Raw genomic sequence first — 19,499 nt, 5'->3', positions numbered from 1 at the left:
CAGTTTCTCTGAGAGTAAAACATGGTGTTTCTATCCCAAGAAATAAAAACATGCTTTTGAGAATGACAAACTGTTGTTGGTAATCACTATCAACAGGAAGAAAAAAGTACTAGCTTTATACTTAATATCAATTTATCTAGATTGTTAAGAAAAATTGGTTTCCTGAAAGACAAAGATACTAATATGGAAATTTTGGATTATAATTTGAGTGATTTTGCCAGGCAGTGGTGAGTCCCAAGACTCAGGAGGCAAAGGTAGACAGATCTCTGAGTTTAAGGTGAATCTGGTCTACAGAGTGAGTTCCAGCACAGCCGGGGCTACACAGAGAAATTCTGTCTTTGGAAAACCAAGTACACACACACACACACACATATTTTTTCACTGATTTCTGTTAATTTTTTCAGGTTGATTTTCCTTCTCCTGCGTTTGACATTATTTATACATCTCCTCAAATTGATAGAAACATTATACAGCAAGACAAGTTGGAAACACTGGAGAGTGATATAAAGGGGAAACTTCTGGATATTATTCACAGAGATTCATCATTTGGGTATGCTTTGTTTATTACTTTCTTGGGACTCTCCTGTGATGTAATACTAAGGTTAAAGCTTATATTATAGACCATGATTTAGAAGTTAAGTTGTCTTGATATGAAGAGGGCCACTTGGGACTGAGAGTAAAGAATGATCCCAACAGTGCCAATGAAAGACTGGCTACATACAAATCAGGGAAATGTATAAATCTTTTAGTATTTTTAATTATTTAGCCTTTAAAATTGTTTCTGTAACACGTGTCTGTGTGTGCCCATGTGGAGAGAGGCCTACCTGGGGTCTCTTTAACCCTCTTTTTTTTTTTTTTTTTTTTTGGAGACAGACTCTTACTGAACCTGGAGCTCGACTCTTGGCAAGGCTGGCTGGCCGCTGGCCACAGGACTTTAGAGATTCTCCCTGTCTCTTCATTCCCAATGCTGGGCATGCAGATGCACACTGCCACACCAAATTTATATGTTAATGCTAAAGATATGATCTCAGGTGCTAATGTTTGCATAGGAAGTAATTTTTCCACTGAGCCATTTACCCAGACTCATGTTTTACTGTATGTGAACATGTATGTGCATATAGAATATAGAAGTTAACATTAAATATCTTCCTTAGTCAATCACTCTCCACCTTATTTTTGAGGTAGGGTCTCTGACTGAATCTGGAGCTTGCCAGCAAGTTGAATAGACTGGCTGGCTATCAGGCCCTAAGATCTACTTGTCTCCACCTCTATTACCCAGATGCTTTAAAACAAAACAAAATACAACACATCAGTGCTGGGAATTGAATTCAAGTACTTATAATTGCATAGCAAACATTTTCCCAACTGAGCCATCTTCCAGTCCTTCTTGAATTATCAAAGGCAAACAGGCTGAGAAATATATTTCTAATATGTATCAGCTGATTAATTTGCTTAATCTATTTATGGGCTGACAAGGTGGTGCAGCAGATAAAAGTGCTTGCCAGTCAAGCCTGGCCACCTGAGTTAAATCCTGAAGCCCACATAAAGGTGAAAGGAAAGCACAGATTCCAAATGTTGTCATCTGACTGCCACACATGCTCTATGACATGCATGCCCAAGCACACGCTGTCCACACACACACACACACACACACACACACACACACACACACACACACACACACACATTTTTTAAAGGACATCTTTACGTTAATAAGATAAATAGCTAAGTAATAACAGAAAGTGGATGAACAAGGCAAGCTCTTAAAAATGAGATATAGGGGATGGGGGGCTGGAGAGATGGCTCAGTGGTAAAGAGCACCAACTGCTCTTCCAGAGGTCTATAATCATCATCCTATGAAGCTATATGTAACACACAAAGAAAATATACATAACACACAAAGAAAGAGAGAATTATTTTATTAGCCAGATATTTAAAGGCCACATTCCTTTTGGAGAGCAATTTGACAAATCTGTAGATGTTATATGTATACACTGCAACCCAGCAGTGCTGCTTCCTAGTATAAAGTAGAGAAAATGCTCATGTATTTCTGTATTGAAACACAAATGTTGTTTGTAATATTTATTTGCGTTGCCAACTGATGGTTGATGTCCATTGATGGGAAATTCAATTATCCAGATAGCAACGGTGAATATTTATAGCTGTATATATTAGTACGTGATACAGTAAATGGAGAAACTAAGCAGCAGATTAGGATGGTGACATCATCAACACAGAAAATAAAATCTAGAACACACCCATGTGGATACTTTTGTATGAATAGACCATCTCTGGAAGCGTAGCATGTTGTCCTGGTCCACCTCTCCCTTGGGGTAGTCAGGCCCTTGTGCACCAGGACTGGGTGGTGCAGGCAGGATCTTGGTCAACAGTGAGTTTGTGAACAAAGAACACACACCCAGGAACAGCTTTGGAGAACTAATTCAGTTTGTGGGTCGTGGGGGGTGGGTCAGGAATAAAGACTGTTTAAATTTTTTAGGGGTGTTAAGGGCTATCAAGATGAATATATATCATTGGCCATGGCTAGGTATGCCTCCTCTGCATGAGGAGGAATTCCAGGTGCTGCTGGACATGACCTTGTAAGAGGAAAGGCAATTTAACCTGGCTGCCAGCTTTGTGACCTCCCCTGGTGAGGCAAAGATTGGGGGCATAGGGCTATGTGGACCAGTACATGCGGGCCCAGGGCAGTAGGTGAGAGATCCTACTCCTTCAGATCTCAGGATAAGAATTCTGGGGTTTGAACATGCTTGACCCCACTCACAGCCTGCTTTCCCAGTCCCAAGGCTTCCTGACCTGGCAATACAGATGCTTGTCTATAGGAGAATTAGGAAGATTCCTGTCTTAGTTAAGGTTACTATTGCTGTAAAACACCATGACCAAAGCAACTTGGGAAGAAAGTGTTTATTTGGCTTACACTTACTTCCACATCACTGTTCCTCACTGAAAGAAGTCAAGGCAAGAGCTCAAACAGGACTGGAGCCTACAGGCAGGAGCTGATACAAAGACCATGGAGGACTGCTGCTTACTGCCTTGCTCCTCATGTCTTGCTGAGCTTGCCTTCTTATATATAGAAACTAGGACCACCAGCCCTGAGATGACACCACCCAGAGATTGTATGGGTCCTCCATCCTTTATCATTACTTAAGAAAATATATGGGCTTGTCTGCATTTTCAGTTAAAGTTCTATCCTCTCAGATAATTGTAGCTTGTATTAAGTTGACCTAAAACTAGCCAGCATAACTTGCATACTTCTTATCATATTTGTGGGCTTTTCCATACTGAATATGAGATTAATACATTTTACTTGAGTACTGTGTGCACAAAGATAAATGTGTGAGCCAGACATGCTATTGAACACCTGTAATCTCAACACAGGCAATAGAGGCAGGAGGAACAGGAGTTTGAATCCATCTCAAGCTGCATGGCAAGTTTGATGCCAGCCAGGGCTATATAAGATCCTGCCTCAAAAAGAATGAGGAACAACAGTGAAATATTTCATGAACATGTCATTGAACTTAACTCAGAGAATGTCTCCAAAATACTTTTTTTCCCCATTTTGACTATTTTTCAATTCAACTGTATGCTTCCCTAAAAACAGACCGCAGCAGCATTTGTTTTCCCTGTTGCACTTGATTTTACTTGTGTGGATGGAATTCTTGCTGCCTTGCAGGGTGAGCTCTGCTTATTTAACTCTGACTTTGTAGTGCTTGGCATCTTGTTGGAATTTCCCTTTATTTTAACAAATATGGCACTTTGTCAAGGCAGAACGATTTTCATCTCCAAATAAAGGTAGATTAGTGATGTTTGCTATGCATTGAATATTCCTATTTGATATTAATATTAGTACTATCAAGAAGTGACTGTCACAAGTGAATATATTTCTTCTTTGAATTTTTAATTATTGAGATAACTATATCATAATTCTACTGGGAAGTAATTTAATTCTATTATATATGCAGACTTTCTAAAGAAGATAAGGTCTTTTTGTGGGAAAACCGCTATTATTGCCTAAAACATCCAAATTGTCTTCCGAAGATATTAGCAAGTGCTCCAAACTGGAAGTGGGCTAATCTTGCCAAAACTTACTCATTGCTGCATCAGTGGCCGCCATTGTGCCCACTAGCTGCATTGGAGCTCCTTGATGCAAAGTAAGTCAAATACATTTATTTGATGGGTTTTTGTCAAATTTTCCATCAATGTGTTATGCTGCAGGGGTACTTCCCTTTTAACGTGAAAACAGCATAAGATAATGTAAATGTGTACATGTAATTTATGTAAACATAATTAATCTTTTTCATTAAAATGGTCAAAAAAGCATTTTGTGTCAAATAAAACTTAACCTAAAGAAAGAATTAAATGGCTAGTTTTGAATAATAATTTTTTATTAATTATCATATAATTTACAAAAAAGTTTCTTTTCAAGACAGGGTTTCTCTGTGTAGCTGTGACTGTTTCAGAATTCACTTTGTAAACAGGCTGGCCTCGAACTCATAAAGATCTAAATTTATAATTATTAATAATTAATATTTTATGATGGAGACAAAATTAGTTTTTATGAAGCTAAAGTTTGCAATAACCTGGGAATAGAATCTGCATTTAGTGCTTTTTTTTCTACTTGAGTAAAAAGAAAGGTATTAAGGGAAGGGTAGGAGGGCAGGAGAACACATGTGATAGACAAAGCAGAAGAGGGAATAGTAAGAATGGAAGAGTTTAAGTGGAGATTTGTGAACTGGGTGGTGGTGGCACACACCTTTAGAAGCAGGCAGATTTCTGAGTTTGAGGCTAACCTAGTCTACAGAGGGAATTCCAGGGTTACACAGAGAAACAAAAAATAAAAAACAAGACAAAACAAAAAAAGTAGACATTCTGGAAGAGGTTCAACTGGAACTAAGTATGTATGAAAAATTCCTTAGGAACTTGCTGTGTAGACTAGGCTAGCGTAGACTCAGGTTGGCTTGCCTCTGCCACCTAAGAGCTGAATTTAAAAGTATATACTACCATACCAGCACACTGGTTTTGAATAAGAGCCATTTGAATCTTCTTTTTTAGGGGCAGACTAAAATTATGTTTTGAGTTAGTACAGCTGCATTAGGAAGAAATTACTGTTAAATCTTGATTTTTCTGATATTCTAGATTTGCTGATCAGGAGGTGCGATCGCTTGCTGTGAGCTGGATGGAGGCCATTAGTGATGATGAGCTAGCAGATCTGCTCCCACAGTTCGTACAGGTAGGAGGTTTTACTACCTTGCTTCCAACTCACTCACTCTAGCTCCAGTGGGTAGGGAATGATTACGGGTCCCCTTTTCTATTTTAAAATGCCATTACAGGGCTGGTGAGATGGCTCAGGGGGTAAGAGCACCCGACTGCTCTTCCAAAGGTCCGAAGTTCAAATCCCAGCAACCACATGGTGGCTCACAACCACCTGTAACAGAGATCTGATGCCCTCTTCTGGTGCGTCTGAAGACAGCTACAGTGTACTTACATATAATAAATAAATAAATCTTTAAAAAAAAAAAAAAAAAAAAAATGCCATTACAGTTCAGCAGAAATGTTGAGGACACTATGTGTGGATGTAGTATAAAGCTTCTGCTACAGCCAGGTGTGGTGGCATCGCACACCTTTAATCCCAGCACTTGGGAGGCAGAGGCAGGCAGATATCTGAGTTTGAGGCCAGCCTGGTCTACAAAGTGAGTTCTAGGTCAGCCAGAGCTATACAGAGAAGCCCTGTCTGGAAAAACCAAAAAAAAAAAAGTTTCTGCTAGGCAAGCCTTTTACCACTGAGCTATAAAACCTAGTGGCTTCGTTTTTATAAATACTATCTTTTCACCAATGAATAATATTTTGGCTATGTATTTAATGCTCTTTATCTGAACAGTTTAATAAGGTTTGACTCCTAATAATACTTATTTCCTTTTACACATAGGCTTTGAAATATGAAATTTATTTGAATAGTTCACTAGTGCGCTTCCTTCTGTCCAGGGCATTGGGAAACATCCAGATAGCACACAGTTTGTATTGGTAAGATTTAAATTTTATCATGTGGCTCCTTTCTTTTTTTAGATATTGACAGAGATGTCATAATCATTAAATATAAACAGAGTGCTCATGATACTTGCTATGTGTAGTGAATCTGTTATTTTATAGAAGCTAAAATTTTAGTCTTTAAAACCAAAATTAATAAAATTGGGCAATATTTGGACATAATAGCTTTATAATAACTGTTGAACCTTTTCTTGCTCATATGACTTAATTTCCTAGATATACAAAATAGATCTTGTTAAATGGATCTTTGCAGGAGCTTCATCTATTTCACAGAGGTGACTGACATGCATATTTTTGTTGCATTAGGCTTCTCAAGGATGCTTTGCATGATACACACTTTGGAAGCAGATATGAACATGTGTTGGGTGCTCTCCTCTCTGTAGGAGGAAAAGGACTCAGAGAAGAGCTTTCTAAGCAGATGAAACTTGTACAGCTTTTAGGAGGAGTGGCAGAAAAAGTAAGGCAGGCTAGTGGATCAACAAGACAGGTATGTTCCCATCGAAGAGAGTACAAGGACTCTTTTGGCAGGGGGGTGGGGGGGTGGCATCTCTCCACATACCCAGGCAGGCTGTCCCCTGTATCTTTTTGCCTCAGCCTCCACAGTGCTGGGAGATACTTGTCAACTCACTTGGGCAATTTTTTTTTTGTTTTTTTTAAAATGTTTTTATTGATTATTTGGAAATTTCAGATAATGTACCCTGATCCCATTCACTTCCCAGTCGCCCTAGGTCCACTGCAACTCTTATGACCTCCCCTAAAACAGAATAAGAAGGAAAACAAACAAACAAACCCAAGTCCAATTTGTATTGCCCATATATTTACTGGAGCATGGTCAAACTCCCAGTGGCCAGCCCTTTAAAGAAAACTAATTCCATCCCCTACGCCAACCCCTCCAGAAGCCACCAACTGGAAGAGCCTATACTTCTGCTGCCTTATTGCAATTTTTAAGAGTTCTTTTCAACTTGGGCAGTTGAAATTTTAATAAGAGCTATGTTTGAATCTAAGATCAACTTGGAAATACTGCAATTATAACAATGTGTATGTGTCTATATATCTAACTTTTTGGGGGGTTGGGGTTTTTTGTTTGTTTGTTTGTTTGTTTGTTTTTTGAGAAGGGGGTCTCCCTATAAGCTTTGGCTGTCCTTGAACTCACTATGTTGACCAGGCTGGTCTCAAAATCACAGAGATCTTCATATTTCTGCCTCCCAATGCTGGGTTGAAGGTATGCTCTGCTATCCCCAGCCATAATAATGTATCCTAATTCTTGAATTCAGCTGGTCTTGTATCATGAACACAAGATAGGCTGTTTATTCAGATGTTCTTAGATTATTTCAAATATTGTTCTTGTTTTTGTTTTGTTTTTGAAAATGTCTCTTTTCACTTTATCTTGGAGAAGTCTTGTCAGCACATAGAGTTATACTTCACATTCTGTAAGTATATAATGTCACCAAGTACTGAGAACATGATTTCTGAACCTCCGTGTACATTTTTTATATATTTTTGGTTTCCCATGTAATGCTGCTGTGAACATTATTACATACAGCTTCACTCATCCCCTAGCATTCCTTATTTCTTTCCTTTTATGTTTTGAAAGGATGGCATCTTACTGGGTTGCCCAGGCTGGTCTCAGACTCTTAAGTTATCTCAAAGCCCTGTTTCAATCTCCCTAATAGCTCACTTTGTAGAAACATGTTACTGATTCAGGCATGCTTTTGTTTCTTTATGGGATATTCCTATGGACAAAATAGTTAAGATATATATAAACTATAATAACTTCTGTTAGCATCTTGTTTTCTCTAAAAAGCTATACCTTCCTGGGCATGATGGCACATGCCTTTAATCCCAGCACTTGAAAGAGGTAGGGAGATCTCTGTGAATTCCAGGCCAGCCAGGGATATATAGTGAGACTCCTAACCCCATGACCCCACACCCTGTGTATATGGGTGTTACTAATTGGACTTAGTGAGTTACTTAGGAAAGAGAGGGAGTTTGTGATATTGGGAGGGAGATGTATTAGGGGATATAGGAGGAGGTGGATATGAGCAAGGAATATTTTATAGACATAGAAGAAATCGTCAAAGAACAGATCTTCAGTGCTGTCAGTAAAGTACTCACAGCACAAGCTTGAATTTAGATCCTCAGGACCCATGTAAAAATATAGCAGAGTGATACCCACCTGAAATCTCAGTGCTGGGAAAGCTGGAAGCAAAGACAAGTAAGAGGGTCCCTGGGGCTCCCTGACCAGCTAGCCTAGCTTAATCAGTAAGCTCCGAGTTTGGTGGAGACTGTCCAGAAAAATAAAGAGTGATTACAGAAGACACCAAGCATTAACCTGTGACCTCCATGTGTATGTATGTGCATACACGTGAACATACTCAAAATGAATAGATCTTCATTTTCAAGATGTACTTACAAAGGTAATCTCTTCCATAGGTTGTCCTCCAAAAGAGTATGGAACGGGTACAGTCCTTTTTTCTGAGAAATAAATGCCGTCTTCCTCTCAAACCAAGTCTAGTGGCAAAAGAACTAAATATTAAGGTAACACAATACTCTTTTTGTTGTTGTTGTTGTTTTTGTTTGTTTGTTTTGGTTTTTTATGGTTTTTTTGAGACAGGGTTTCTCTGTGTAGCCCTGGGTGTCCTGGAACTCACTCTGTAGACAGGCTGGTCTCAAACTCAGAGATCCGCCTGCCTCTGCCTCCCGAGTGCTGGGATTAAAGGCGTGTGCCACCATGCCTGGCTACAATACTCTTTAGGTTCATATACACTTCAAAATAATGCATAAAAAGAGAGTTGCTTCATGCAAGTGTGAATAAGATGTGTTATTTGTAAGTACATAGGAAAGGAAGGGTGTTGTTAGATCTTTTTTCGGCATGTTTTTTTTTCAAAGATTTATATTATCTAAGTACACTGTGGCTGTCTTCAGACGCCCCAGAAGAGGGCATCAGATCTCATTAGAGATGGTTGTGAGCTCCATGTGTTGCTGGGATTTGAACTCAGGACCTTTGGAAGAGCAATCAGTGCTGTTAAGCACCGAGCCATCTCTCCAGTCCTTTTCAGCTTTTTAAAAACCTAATCAGTATTCCTTAAAGACATAGTGTCAGATTTTTTTTTTTACTATTTTGGGTTTTCTTTGTATTTTTTTTGAAACCAACATTCTTATTATTATTTTCAATGGCAATCATAACAAAATAGCACTAAAAAATAAATCATGTCATAACTTAAACTCAAGACAATGTGTAAATGCTATCTTCCTGAGTTTGTTTGTATTCTTAAATTGTTGTGGCCTTATGTTAGCTTTTTGGAAGATTTTATTTTAAGGTAAGATTTTTGTAGAGAATTGGTTTATATGTGTAAAGCCCTATATGTGCAATCCCTAGTCCCACAAAAAGTTAGGTAAAATGTGAGTTGATCTTTTCTGAGGAATTATTAAAATGTTGCTATTTGATTATATAAGTAATGAATGTCACAAGTACATATGTGAAAGTGGATCTGTTCCAGATCAGAATGAGAGTCAAACAACTGTGTGTTCTGTTGAGAGATTCAGACTTAAAGTTCAGGTGATTAAAAAGTTTTTAAATTTTTGTCATGTCTACCTTTTTAGTGAAGCTATTTTACTGCTATATACTATGTTTAAATATCAAGAGATGGTTACATATATTACTGGAGGATCATGTAAATGCTAGTTAACAGCCATTGTTTGATTTGCTGTAATTCAGAACAGAGGAAAAGGAAAACATGAATGAATTCATAATTCACTTTTATGCTAGTGTTAACGTTTCTAATGTTTAGTGTTGTGTTTGCAGTCATGTTCGTTCTTCAGTTCTAATGCTATGCCTCTGAAAGTCACAATGGTGAATGCTGACCCTCTGGGGGAAGAAATTAATGTCATGTTTAAGGTGAGAGGGCTAGAGTTATTCTTTGTTTTTTGTCTCTTGGGGTTTGTGGGGGCGAGGTGCATTTGGTTTGGTTTTGAGACGGGGTCTCTATATAACCCTGGCTATCCTAGAACTTGCTATGTAGACCAGACTGGAATTGAACTTAAGCAGCTATCTCCCCATTTCCACCTCCTGAGCGCTGGGATTAAAGGTGTGTGCCACCATACTAGGCTTCTTGTTTTTTGTTTTGTTTTTTTAATGATAATTCCTCTGTATTGCCTGGCTGAAGGCCTAGACTTAAGGGATTCTTCTCCTGGTTGAACTTCTCAAATACCTATACTATACAATGGATTTGCACCATGTGTTCAACTAGGTCACTGAGGGAAAAATGGCAGCTTAAAAATTCTTTTAACCAAATTTATTAAACATTTATTTGAAATTGAAGTTGAATCAGTAAAATTTAAGGTGGTAACATACACTTGTAATGCAATGCTCAAGAAAGCGTAGGAAAGGAGGACTGCAAGTTGTAGGCTGATCTTGACATGAGACTCTGTCTCAAAAAAAAAAAAAAAAAAAGTGAGTAGTTCTGTAAAAATATTACTGACATACACTCAGTCTTCTCAGATAGGACTGGGGACAACTTTAGCCCTAGGCCAATCTGACTATAGCAGGCAGGCACCATTAGGTTGGCCAAGCTGCAAAAACAGGAGTGACATTACCTAGGGGAATGTTTGTGTGAGACAATATCCCTCAGTATAGTCATGGCTGGCTTTGAACCCTGGATCATCCTGCTAGAGCTTCCCATGTGCTGAATATTGTAGGGTATGCTACTTATCCGGCCTTTGGTTTTTAGAAACAGAAATAATCTATGTGAAGCAGAAGGACTGGAGTATTAGAGAAGAATCTATTACCTGTTGAGATTTCTGAGTTATAATCATAAATGTTTATGCTTTTTTTGTAAGATTTATTAACTTATTAGTATACAGTGTATGTATGCCTACAGGTCAGAAAAGGGCACTGGATCACATTATAGATGGTTGTGAGCCACCACATGGTTGGTGGGAATTGAACTCAGGACCTCTGGGAGAGCATCCAATGCTCTTAACCTCTAAGCCATCTCTTGAGTTCATAAAATGTTTACACTTTTAAGAAAGAATGGAGAATTCTGGTTAATTCATTAAGTTAATTGGAGGTTCACAAAGATAGCTTAAATTGAACCTTCTTTGATAGATACAAGTTTCTGTTTGTTTAATGATATTGGTGCCTTTTTTTAAAACAGTGCCATCTGTTTTAATTATAGACATTTTAGAAGTTGTCTTAATATTTGTTAAGGCAAGTCTCTCTTAATCTTTTTCATAGTTTTCTTGAGTAGCCTCAAAAATATATTTATAATTATGCTCAAATTATATTATTCAGCCAGGTATTGTTTTTGTTTTTGTTTTGTTTATTTTTTGTTTTTTCGAAACAGGGTTTCTCTATGTAGCCCTGGCTGTCCTGGAACTTACTCTGTAGACCAGGCTGGCCTGGAACTCAGAAATCCCCCTGCCTCTGCCTCCCAAGTGCTGAGATTAAAAGCATGCACCACCACTGCCTGGCCCTTTTGTTTCTTAATTAAAGGTATTTTACATACTCTAAAATTCAACTTTTTAAATGTACTGTTGAGTAGAGTGTAGTTCAGTGGTTGCCTAATGTACATAAGACCAAAGATTCGGACCCCAGCACCTCAAAATTAATTAATTGATTGATTAATTAATTAATTAAAATAAAGTTCACTCTGTGAAATGGAGACAGAAAGAGTTTTAAGTAAGTTTCTCTAGGAAAGTACAGTACAAGGGCTGGAGAGATGGCTGAGTGGTTAAGAGCACTGACCGTTCTTCCGAAGAACAGTCAAATCCCAGCAACCACATGGTTGCTCACAACCATCCGTAATGAGATCTGACACCCTCTTCTGATGTGTCTGAAGACAGCTACAGTGTATTCATATAATAATAAATAAATCTTTAGTGCGGAAGAGATGGCTCAGTGGTTAAGAGCACTGACTGCTTTTCCAAAGGTCCTGAGTTCAAATTCTAGCAACTACATGGTAGCTCACAACCATCTGATGCCCTCTTCTGGGGTGTCCAAAGACAGCTACAGTGTACTTACATATAATAAATAAATAAATCTTTTTTTTTTTAAAAAGGAAAGTACAGTACAGCTCTGATAATCTCTATCTTCCAAACGCCCCTCAGATCTTACAGCATGTAACAAGTGCTTGGGGAAAGGTGTCATTTTCATTTCCTTAATTTCAAGGTTGGTGAAGATCTTCGGCAAGATATGTTAGCTTTACAGATGATAAAGATTATGGATAAGATCTGGCTTAAAGAGGGACTGGATCTGAGGATGGTGATATTCAGATGCCTGTCAACTGGCCGAGATCGAGGTAGGTGTTTTAGTTGGGTCTTGATTTCTTTGTCTCATGAATGTAGTTTACTTTTGGTTGTATACTTAAAGGTCCTGCTGCAGGCTTATCGGGGTCTCAGTTATTTACATCTAGTGTTACTTTTGGTTGGACTATTTATAATTAAATACTTTTAAAACAACTATTAAGCATTTAATATAATTGCTAGCAAAACAGCTCAGAAGTAGTCCTAATAAACACTTTGTATTAAAGAGTGTAGATCAATTGACCCAATAAGGAATTCATTTACTTCAGCCAATTTTGGTTTTATTTCCACAGAATAAATGGTGATAATGGCTCTAGATTTTTGTTTGTTTGTTTGTTTGTTTGTTTTGAGGGAAGTTGTTTATTTGTAGATTTTTATTTTGTTACTCAGTTGATAATTCTTTCAATTTTACTTTGTTATTTATGTGTTTTTGGAGGATAGATACACATGTTTGAGGTACAGAGAACAACATTTAAGAGTCAGTTCTCAAATGAGTGGTAGTGGAGGCACACACCTGTAATCCTAGCACTTGGGAGGCAGAGGCAGGCGAATCTCTGTGAGTTCAATCCAAGCCTAGTCTACAGAGCTAGTTCCAGAACAGCCAGGGCTATACAGAGAAACCTTGTTACAAACAAACAAAAGAGTTCTTTTTCTTTCTTCTGTGCATTCTAGGGATTGAACTCAGGGGGTAGCATGGCAGGCACTTTTAATTACTGACCTATCTTATTCAGTCCTCAATTGAATTCAATCTTTGATATATATTACATGTTCATCAAGTGACGCTATCATTTTTCTTAATCATGAACGTTCATTGCTGGGCAGTGGTGGCGCACGCCTTTAATCCCAGCTCCTGAGAGGCAGAGGCAGATGGATTTCTGAGTTTGAGACCAGCCTGGTCTACAGAGTGAGTTCTAGGACAGCCAGGGCTATACAGAGACACCCTGTCTTAAAAAACTCGCCCCACCCCCCAAAAAAAGAGAAGAAAAAAAAAAAAAAGAATCATGAACGTTCATTAGGTACCTACCACATGAACAACATATACACAAAACACTCACAAATCAATCATTACATTTTAGAATACTCTTTTATATTTTATTTTTAATTTTTTCCAGAGACAGGGTTTCTCTTTGTAGGCCTGGCTGGTTTGGAACTCAGTGTATAGACCAGGCTGGCTATGAACTCAGAAATCCACCTGCCTCTGCCTCTGAGTAAGGGTTAAAAGTGTGCATCTCTGGTGAGATGGCTCAGTGGGTAAGAGCACCCAACTGCTCTTCTGAAGGTCCAGAGTTCAAATCCCAGCAACCACATGGTGGCTCACAACCACCCGAAATGAGATCTGACACCCTCCTCTGGTGTGTCTGAGGACAGCTACAGTGTACTTACATATAATAAAAGTAAATAAATCCTTAAAAAAAAAAGATTAGCTCATTTATTTAAAAAAAAAAAAAGTGTGAAACTCCACCGCCACCAGACATTGTGTTTGTTTGGTTTTTTTGTTATCTTTATTTTATGTAAATGGGTTTGTTTTTGTTTTGTTTTTTTTAAAGAATTATTTGTTTTATGTATATTTGTGTCTTAGACACACCAGAAGAGGGCATCAGGTCCCATTACAGATGGTTGTGAGCCACCATGTGGTTGCTGGAAATTGAACTCAGGACCTCTGGAAAAGCAGTCAATGCTCTAAGCCACTGAGCCATCTCTCCAGCCCGCCAGTAGTACTCTTAACTGTTGAGCCATCTCTCCAGATCTTGGATGCTTTTAAAAATAAGTTTATTGGGGGCTGGCGAGATGGCTCAGTGGTTAAGAGCGCCAACTGCTCTTCTGAAGGTCCCGAGTTCAAATCCCAGCAACCACATGGTGGCTTACAACCATCTGTAACGAAATCTGATGCCCTCTTCTGGAGTATCTGAGGACAGCTACAGTGTACTTACATATAATAAATAAATAAATCTTTAAAAAAAAAAGAGAGAGAAAAAAAAGTTTATTTTGGGTGCTTACATTTTTTACCATGACCTGTCAGATTTAATATCTTATTTCAAGGATTAAAAGGTGTAAATATTTTTAAAAACTTAGTGTGGGGACACATTTTTACATAGCTTTATTTTGTTTGTTAAAGGCATGGTGGAGCTAGTTCCTGCTTCAGATACCCTCAGGAAAATCCAAGTGGAATATGGTGTAACAGGATCCTTTAAAGATAAACCACTTGCTGAGTGGCTGAGGAAATACAATCCTTCTGAAGAAGAATATGAAAAGGTGATCAGTATGTTTCTTTATTCTAAAGAGCTATCAGAATATATTATAAAGGCTATTAATGCCTAAGAACTGTTATAATGTTAATATGTCTTAAGGAAGACTTATAGTCACTTTGAATGGTAACCTAAGAAGACTCCAGTTTTGTTTTGCTTTTATTAGCTTGTGAAAAATTATGTTTCAGTATGGCATTTTCAAAAAAATTTGCTTTTGTTGTTTGTCTTCTCTATCTTCTTGTCCCTTGTGCTCTCTATTTGAAAGGACTCCAGGTTCAATGTCATTTAGCTGCCTAATTTAGGTGCCATTAATGTGTCATTTTTAGTCATTGAAGTGCTATCTATCTGTTGACCTGTGGAAGTAAAGTAAGGAATTTGTATATTGTGAGTCTTTTAGAGTGGTTTATCTTAGTTTCACATGCCTGTAAAATGGCATAAATCTTAATACCTAAGTTACTGGTTTATGGTGGGGTTTTTTTAATAAGTTGTAAATAGATTGGTGTTAAGTGTTATAACAATGGTTTCTAGAGGGTTGTAAAATAAAATTATCCACAAAGACCAATAGCAATCCAGTATTTTGCTAGTACTAGCGTTATAGTACAAACTTGAAGTCACAGTCTCAGAAGGTTCAGACAAGAGGATAATGACTGATTGGGATACAAACCCTATCTGAAAAAGAAGAAAACAATCACAGTATTTTAAGAATCAATATGTATGCTTTAAAATACTATGTACATCTTATATGTTATATCTCCGTCTGTGATATGTTAATAATTCCCAGGAATAGCAAGGCTAACTAAATGTAGAGTCTATGTGTGTTGTCATGAACCCAGAAGAGGGTGTCAGATCTATAATTGGAGGTAGAGGCAGTTGGAAGCTTCCTGTTGTTAGTGCTTGGAATCCAACTCAGATCCTTAGGAAGAACAAGTACTTGTAATTGTTGAGCCATATCTGCAGCTCAGAGCTAACTTTCTTTACATATGTTCTCTATACTAGTAGAGAGGAAAATTAAATTGATGTTGGTTAAAAAAAATTTTTATGCTGGGTATTGAATCCAGAGTTTTGTTCAGTCTAGGCAAGCACAAGATTAATTTTGTTCCCACAATAACATTGATCCTCATCTATAAACATGATACTTAAAAGCTGGTCATGAGCCATTCAAACGTTTGTTGTTGTTTTCAAGATTTCTCTGTCCCTAGGTGTCCATAGACACTCGCTCTGTAAACCAGGCTAACCTCAAACTGAGAGGTTTGCTTGCCTCTGCTTCCTGAGTGCTGGTGTGAACCACCACTGTCCAGTTTATACTCTATTTAAAAAATAGAGACTGGCAGGACCCATATCTGTTAAAAGACAGAAGGCAGAGAGATGTAGCAGTAAGTACATTTTAGAAGGGCATATGAAAAAGCTGGCTTTATTCCCATAGCTTAGTTGGTATGCTGATGCTGTTAAAAGAAGTTTCCAATGGTTTTATACCTTTAAAATATTTTGTCCTTGGATTTTTTTTGAGACAGGATCTCATTCTAACTGGCCAGAAACTCATAGCAATCCTCCTGCTTCTGCTTCTTCTTTTTTTTTTTTTTTTTTTCGAGACAGGGTTTCTCTCTGTAGCCCTGGCTGTCTTGGAACTCACTCTGTAGACCAGGCTGGCCTCAAACTCAGAAATTCGCCTGCGTCTGCCTCCCAAGTGCTGGGATTAAAAGCGTGCCACCACGCCCAGCCTACTTCTACTTCTTGAGTGCTGGGATTATAAATATGAGCTACAAGACCCAGCTTTCCAAATATTATTTTTAAAGAGTGCTGGATTGGACCTGATGTAGTGGTTATCCCAATAACCAGAAGGCAGAGACAGGTAGATCTATGTGAATTTGAGGACAGCTAGGGCTACATAGTGAAACCCTATGACCAAAAAAAAAAAAAAAAAACGGTGATCGATTACTATTGCACACTGGCAAACCCTGCCTCACCTTGCCTCCTTTAAGACATTTTTTTCTAACATAATTTTATGTCTTTATTACAGGCTTCTGAGAACTTTATCTACTCTTGTGCTGGGTGCTGTGTAGCCACCTATGTTTTAGGCATTTGTGATCGGCACAATGACAATATAATGCTTCGAAGCACAGGACACATGTTCCACATTGACTTTGGAAAGTTTTTGGGCCATGCACAGATGTTTGGTAGCTTCAAAAGGTACTAATGTTCTTATTACTATCACTGAAAGGACATGTCCCAGCTCTGTGTCTTCTTTTGAACATAACTGGGACTGAAAAGGCCTTAAGAGATGATCTTGGGCTGGCGAGAGGGCTCAGAGGTTAAGAGTGCTGGCTGCTCTTCCAAAGGTCCTGAGTTCAAATCCCAGCAACCACATGGTGGCTCACAACCATCTGTAATGAAATCTGATGCCCTCTTCTGGGGTGTCTGAGGACAGCTACAGTGTATTTACATATAATAAATAAATAAATAAATAAATAAATAAATAAATAAGATCTGGGGTGTCTGAGGACAGCTACAGTGTATTTACATATAATAAATAAATAAATAAATAAATAAATAAATAAATAAATAAGATGATCTTACCACACAATAGACAAAACCAGTTTGCGTCTAAACTTTGTAAAGTAAATGGACATGTATTCTATTTAATCTAGTTCATAGTAGCTGCTACAAATGGTTCTATTCGCATAATGATAATGAGTATAAATTCTCCTCTCCTCTTGAGTTCCAAGACAGTCAGGGCTATACAGAGAAACCATGTCTCGAAAAAAAAAAATTCTCTGCATTTTTTGTAACCACTGTTGAATATGTCTTTGAGGATATAGATTTATAAGTAATCACTTTTGTGAAAATTTCATATTCAAGTTCTGTTCCAATGATGAAGTTGCTATGTAATAGTTTCCTCAAAATGTGAATTTTCAAGGATTATGGAAATGCAAAACTATTTGTTGTTTCCTACTTGAAAACTGTCACAGCTCACATGGCTTCATTTAATAACTTTTAACAATAGTGGCACCATTTATTTTGTGTGTCTATAAATATGCCCTCTGTGTACTTTCAACAGGGACCGAGCTCCTTTTGTGCTTACCTCTGACATGGCGTATGTCATTAATGGAGGTGAAAAGCCCACCATTCGTTTCCAGTTGTTTGTGGACCTCTGCTGTCAAGCCTACAACTTGATAAGAAAGCAAACAAACCTCTTTCTTAACCTTCTCTCACTGGTAACCGTCTTTACAGACACTGAATTGTATATTAGAGCTTCAGTATTTTGATAGTTTAAAGAAGATGTTTTATGCTTTTGGAATAAAATTGGCTGTAGTCACAAAATGTCATAATGTTAGTGAAATATTTTTAGATTACAGCTATGAATCCCCAATGTCTGATTATTTCACTGATTAAAAGATACAAAAAGTCAGGAAGGTGGTGACCCCAGAGTGGAGAGTAGAAGTAACTGGAGTCTGTAAGGGGCACTCACTGCTGGTCTCTAGATCTAGAATGTTCAGGTGGCAAACATTCATTAAGCTGTATACTCAGGATTTCTGTACTTCCTAGAATATATAGCACTTCAGTAAGAAGGACAAAAAACAACTACAAAAAGGTGCTGTAATTGTTGTGACTGGAATTGTTACAGTAAACATAATCCTAGGAGGGAGATTGGGATTTTACGTTACAGTCCATAAATGGACTTTACTTCCAACAAGTCATGTGACTTCTTAACTTTAAGTTTCTCATTTGTAAGTCACTTAAATACCCAACATATTAACAAACTCCTCACGTATATGATCATTTTTGTTCTCTTAATTCTAAGTACTTGACCAACAGAAATTTTAACAATTTTTTTCCTCCTACAGATGATTCCTTCAGGATTGCCAGAACTCACAAGTATTCAGGATCTGAAATATGTTAGAGATGCACTTCAGCCCCAAACTACAGATGCTGAAGCTACTATTTTCTTTACTAGGTATGGCATGTTTAATTTTGTCAAAAAGTCCTTTGTGACAAAAAGACTAGGGATGTAGCTCAGAGGTAGAGTCCTTATCCTCTCCTCTGTAAAGTCCTGGTTGTTTATTCACCAGCAATGAAAGGAAAAGTTACTAAAAGTTGCAGCAGTGCTTAAAACAATGTTTATTCCTCTCAAAGTATATATAATCTCTGGTTTTTCAGTACATGATTTCAAATGAATGGATCTTGCTTATAAACATCTAAGAAACATGTTTTCCGCAGTAATGATAATGTGCTTCTTTTAAGGTTTTTTCTGAGATGATTTATTTTTCCAAGATTCTATCATAATAGTTTCTATGGATACCACAACCCAGCAGGAGACTGATACAGTAAGGCTGTATATTATTGCTTCACTACAGTACTTGAAGTGCATGTCAGGAAATGGCTAGCATTTGAATGCCACTGTTGCTTTCAATAAAAACAGATCTTGGCAAACATTGTTCTAAAGACTCAGTGACCATGTTCACTGAATGCTGTTGTTATGACTTCTGGGAATGGAGCTCACTTTTTTGTTCCGCGAGAGGAGGTATGAAGCACTGGCCCGCCAGATCTTTCCTAAAGTCAGGTTTGGCTGAAATGAAGGAAGCTGACTTTTCTTTTTTCTTTTTCTTCCAAAGATTTATTATATGTAAGTACACTGTAGCTGTCTTCAGAGACACCAGAAGAGGGCGTCAGATCCCATTACAGATGGTTGTGAGCCACCATGTGGTTGCTGGGATTTGAACTCAGGACCTTCAGAAGAGCAGTCAGTGCTCTTACCCACTGAACCATCTCTCCAGCCCCCAGAAGCTGACTTTTCAATGCTTCCCAACTTCAACCATTTTGGGTGTTTATAGTTTTTATTGTGGTTGTTCCTTTCCATTGGGGCTGGGAACCAAACCTAGGGCTGTGTACTTA

At 37.9% G+C, this 19,499-nt stretch overlaps 1 protein-coding gene across 4 annotated transcripts in view; it reads left to right on the top strand.

Moving 5' to 3' along the window:
• The window catches only part of Pik3c2a (phosphatidylinositol-4-phosphate 3-kinase catalytic subunit type 2 alpha), a 106,201-nt gene that overhangs the window by 74,872 nt on the left and 11,830 nt on the right, over positions 1-19,499 (top strand). For all 4 annotated transcript variants that reach the window (XM_006507440.4, XM_006507441.4, XM_030242214.1 and 1 more), the window contains 12 exons: positions 405-550; positions 3,978-4,166; positions 5,152-5,245; positions 5,942-6,036; positions 6,367-6,547; positions 8,494-8,598; positions 9,866-9,958; positions 12,230-12,359; positions 14,480-14,616; positions 16,627-16,796; positions 17,665-17,821; positions 18,452-18,561. In XM_006507440.4, the coding sequence (XP_006507503.1) occupies positions 405-550; positions 3,978-4,166; positions 5,152-5,245; positions 5,942-6,036; positions 6,367-6,547; positions 8,494-8,598; positions 9,866-9,958; positions 12,230-12,359; positions 14,480-14,616; positions 16,627-16,796; positions 17,665-17,821; positions 18,452-18,561 (1,607 nt within the window). The remainder of the gene's footprint in view (positions 1-404; positions 551-3,977; positions 4,167-5,151; positions 5,246-5,941; positions 6,037-6,366; positions 6,548-8,493; positions 8,599-9,865; positions 9,959-12,229; positions 12,360-14,479; positions 14,617-16,626; positions 16,797-17,664; positions 17,822-18,451; positions 18,562-19,499) is intronic.

The sequence above is a fragment of the Mus musculus genome, chromosome 7 (genome assembly GCF_000001635.26).
Source record: "Mus musculus strain C57BL/6J chromosome 7, GRCm38.p6 C57BL/6J".
Classification (NCBI taxonomy): domain Eukaryota; kingdom Metazoa; phylum Chordata; class Mammalia; order Rodentia; family Muridae; genus Mus; species Mus musculus.
This window is presented reverse-complemented; position numbering and strand designations above follow the sequence as displayed.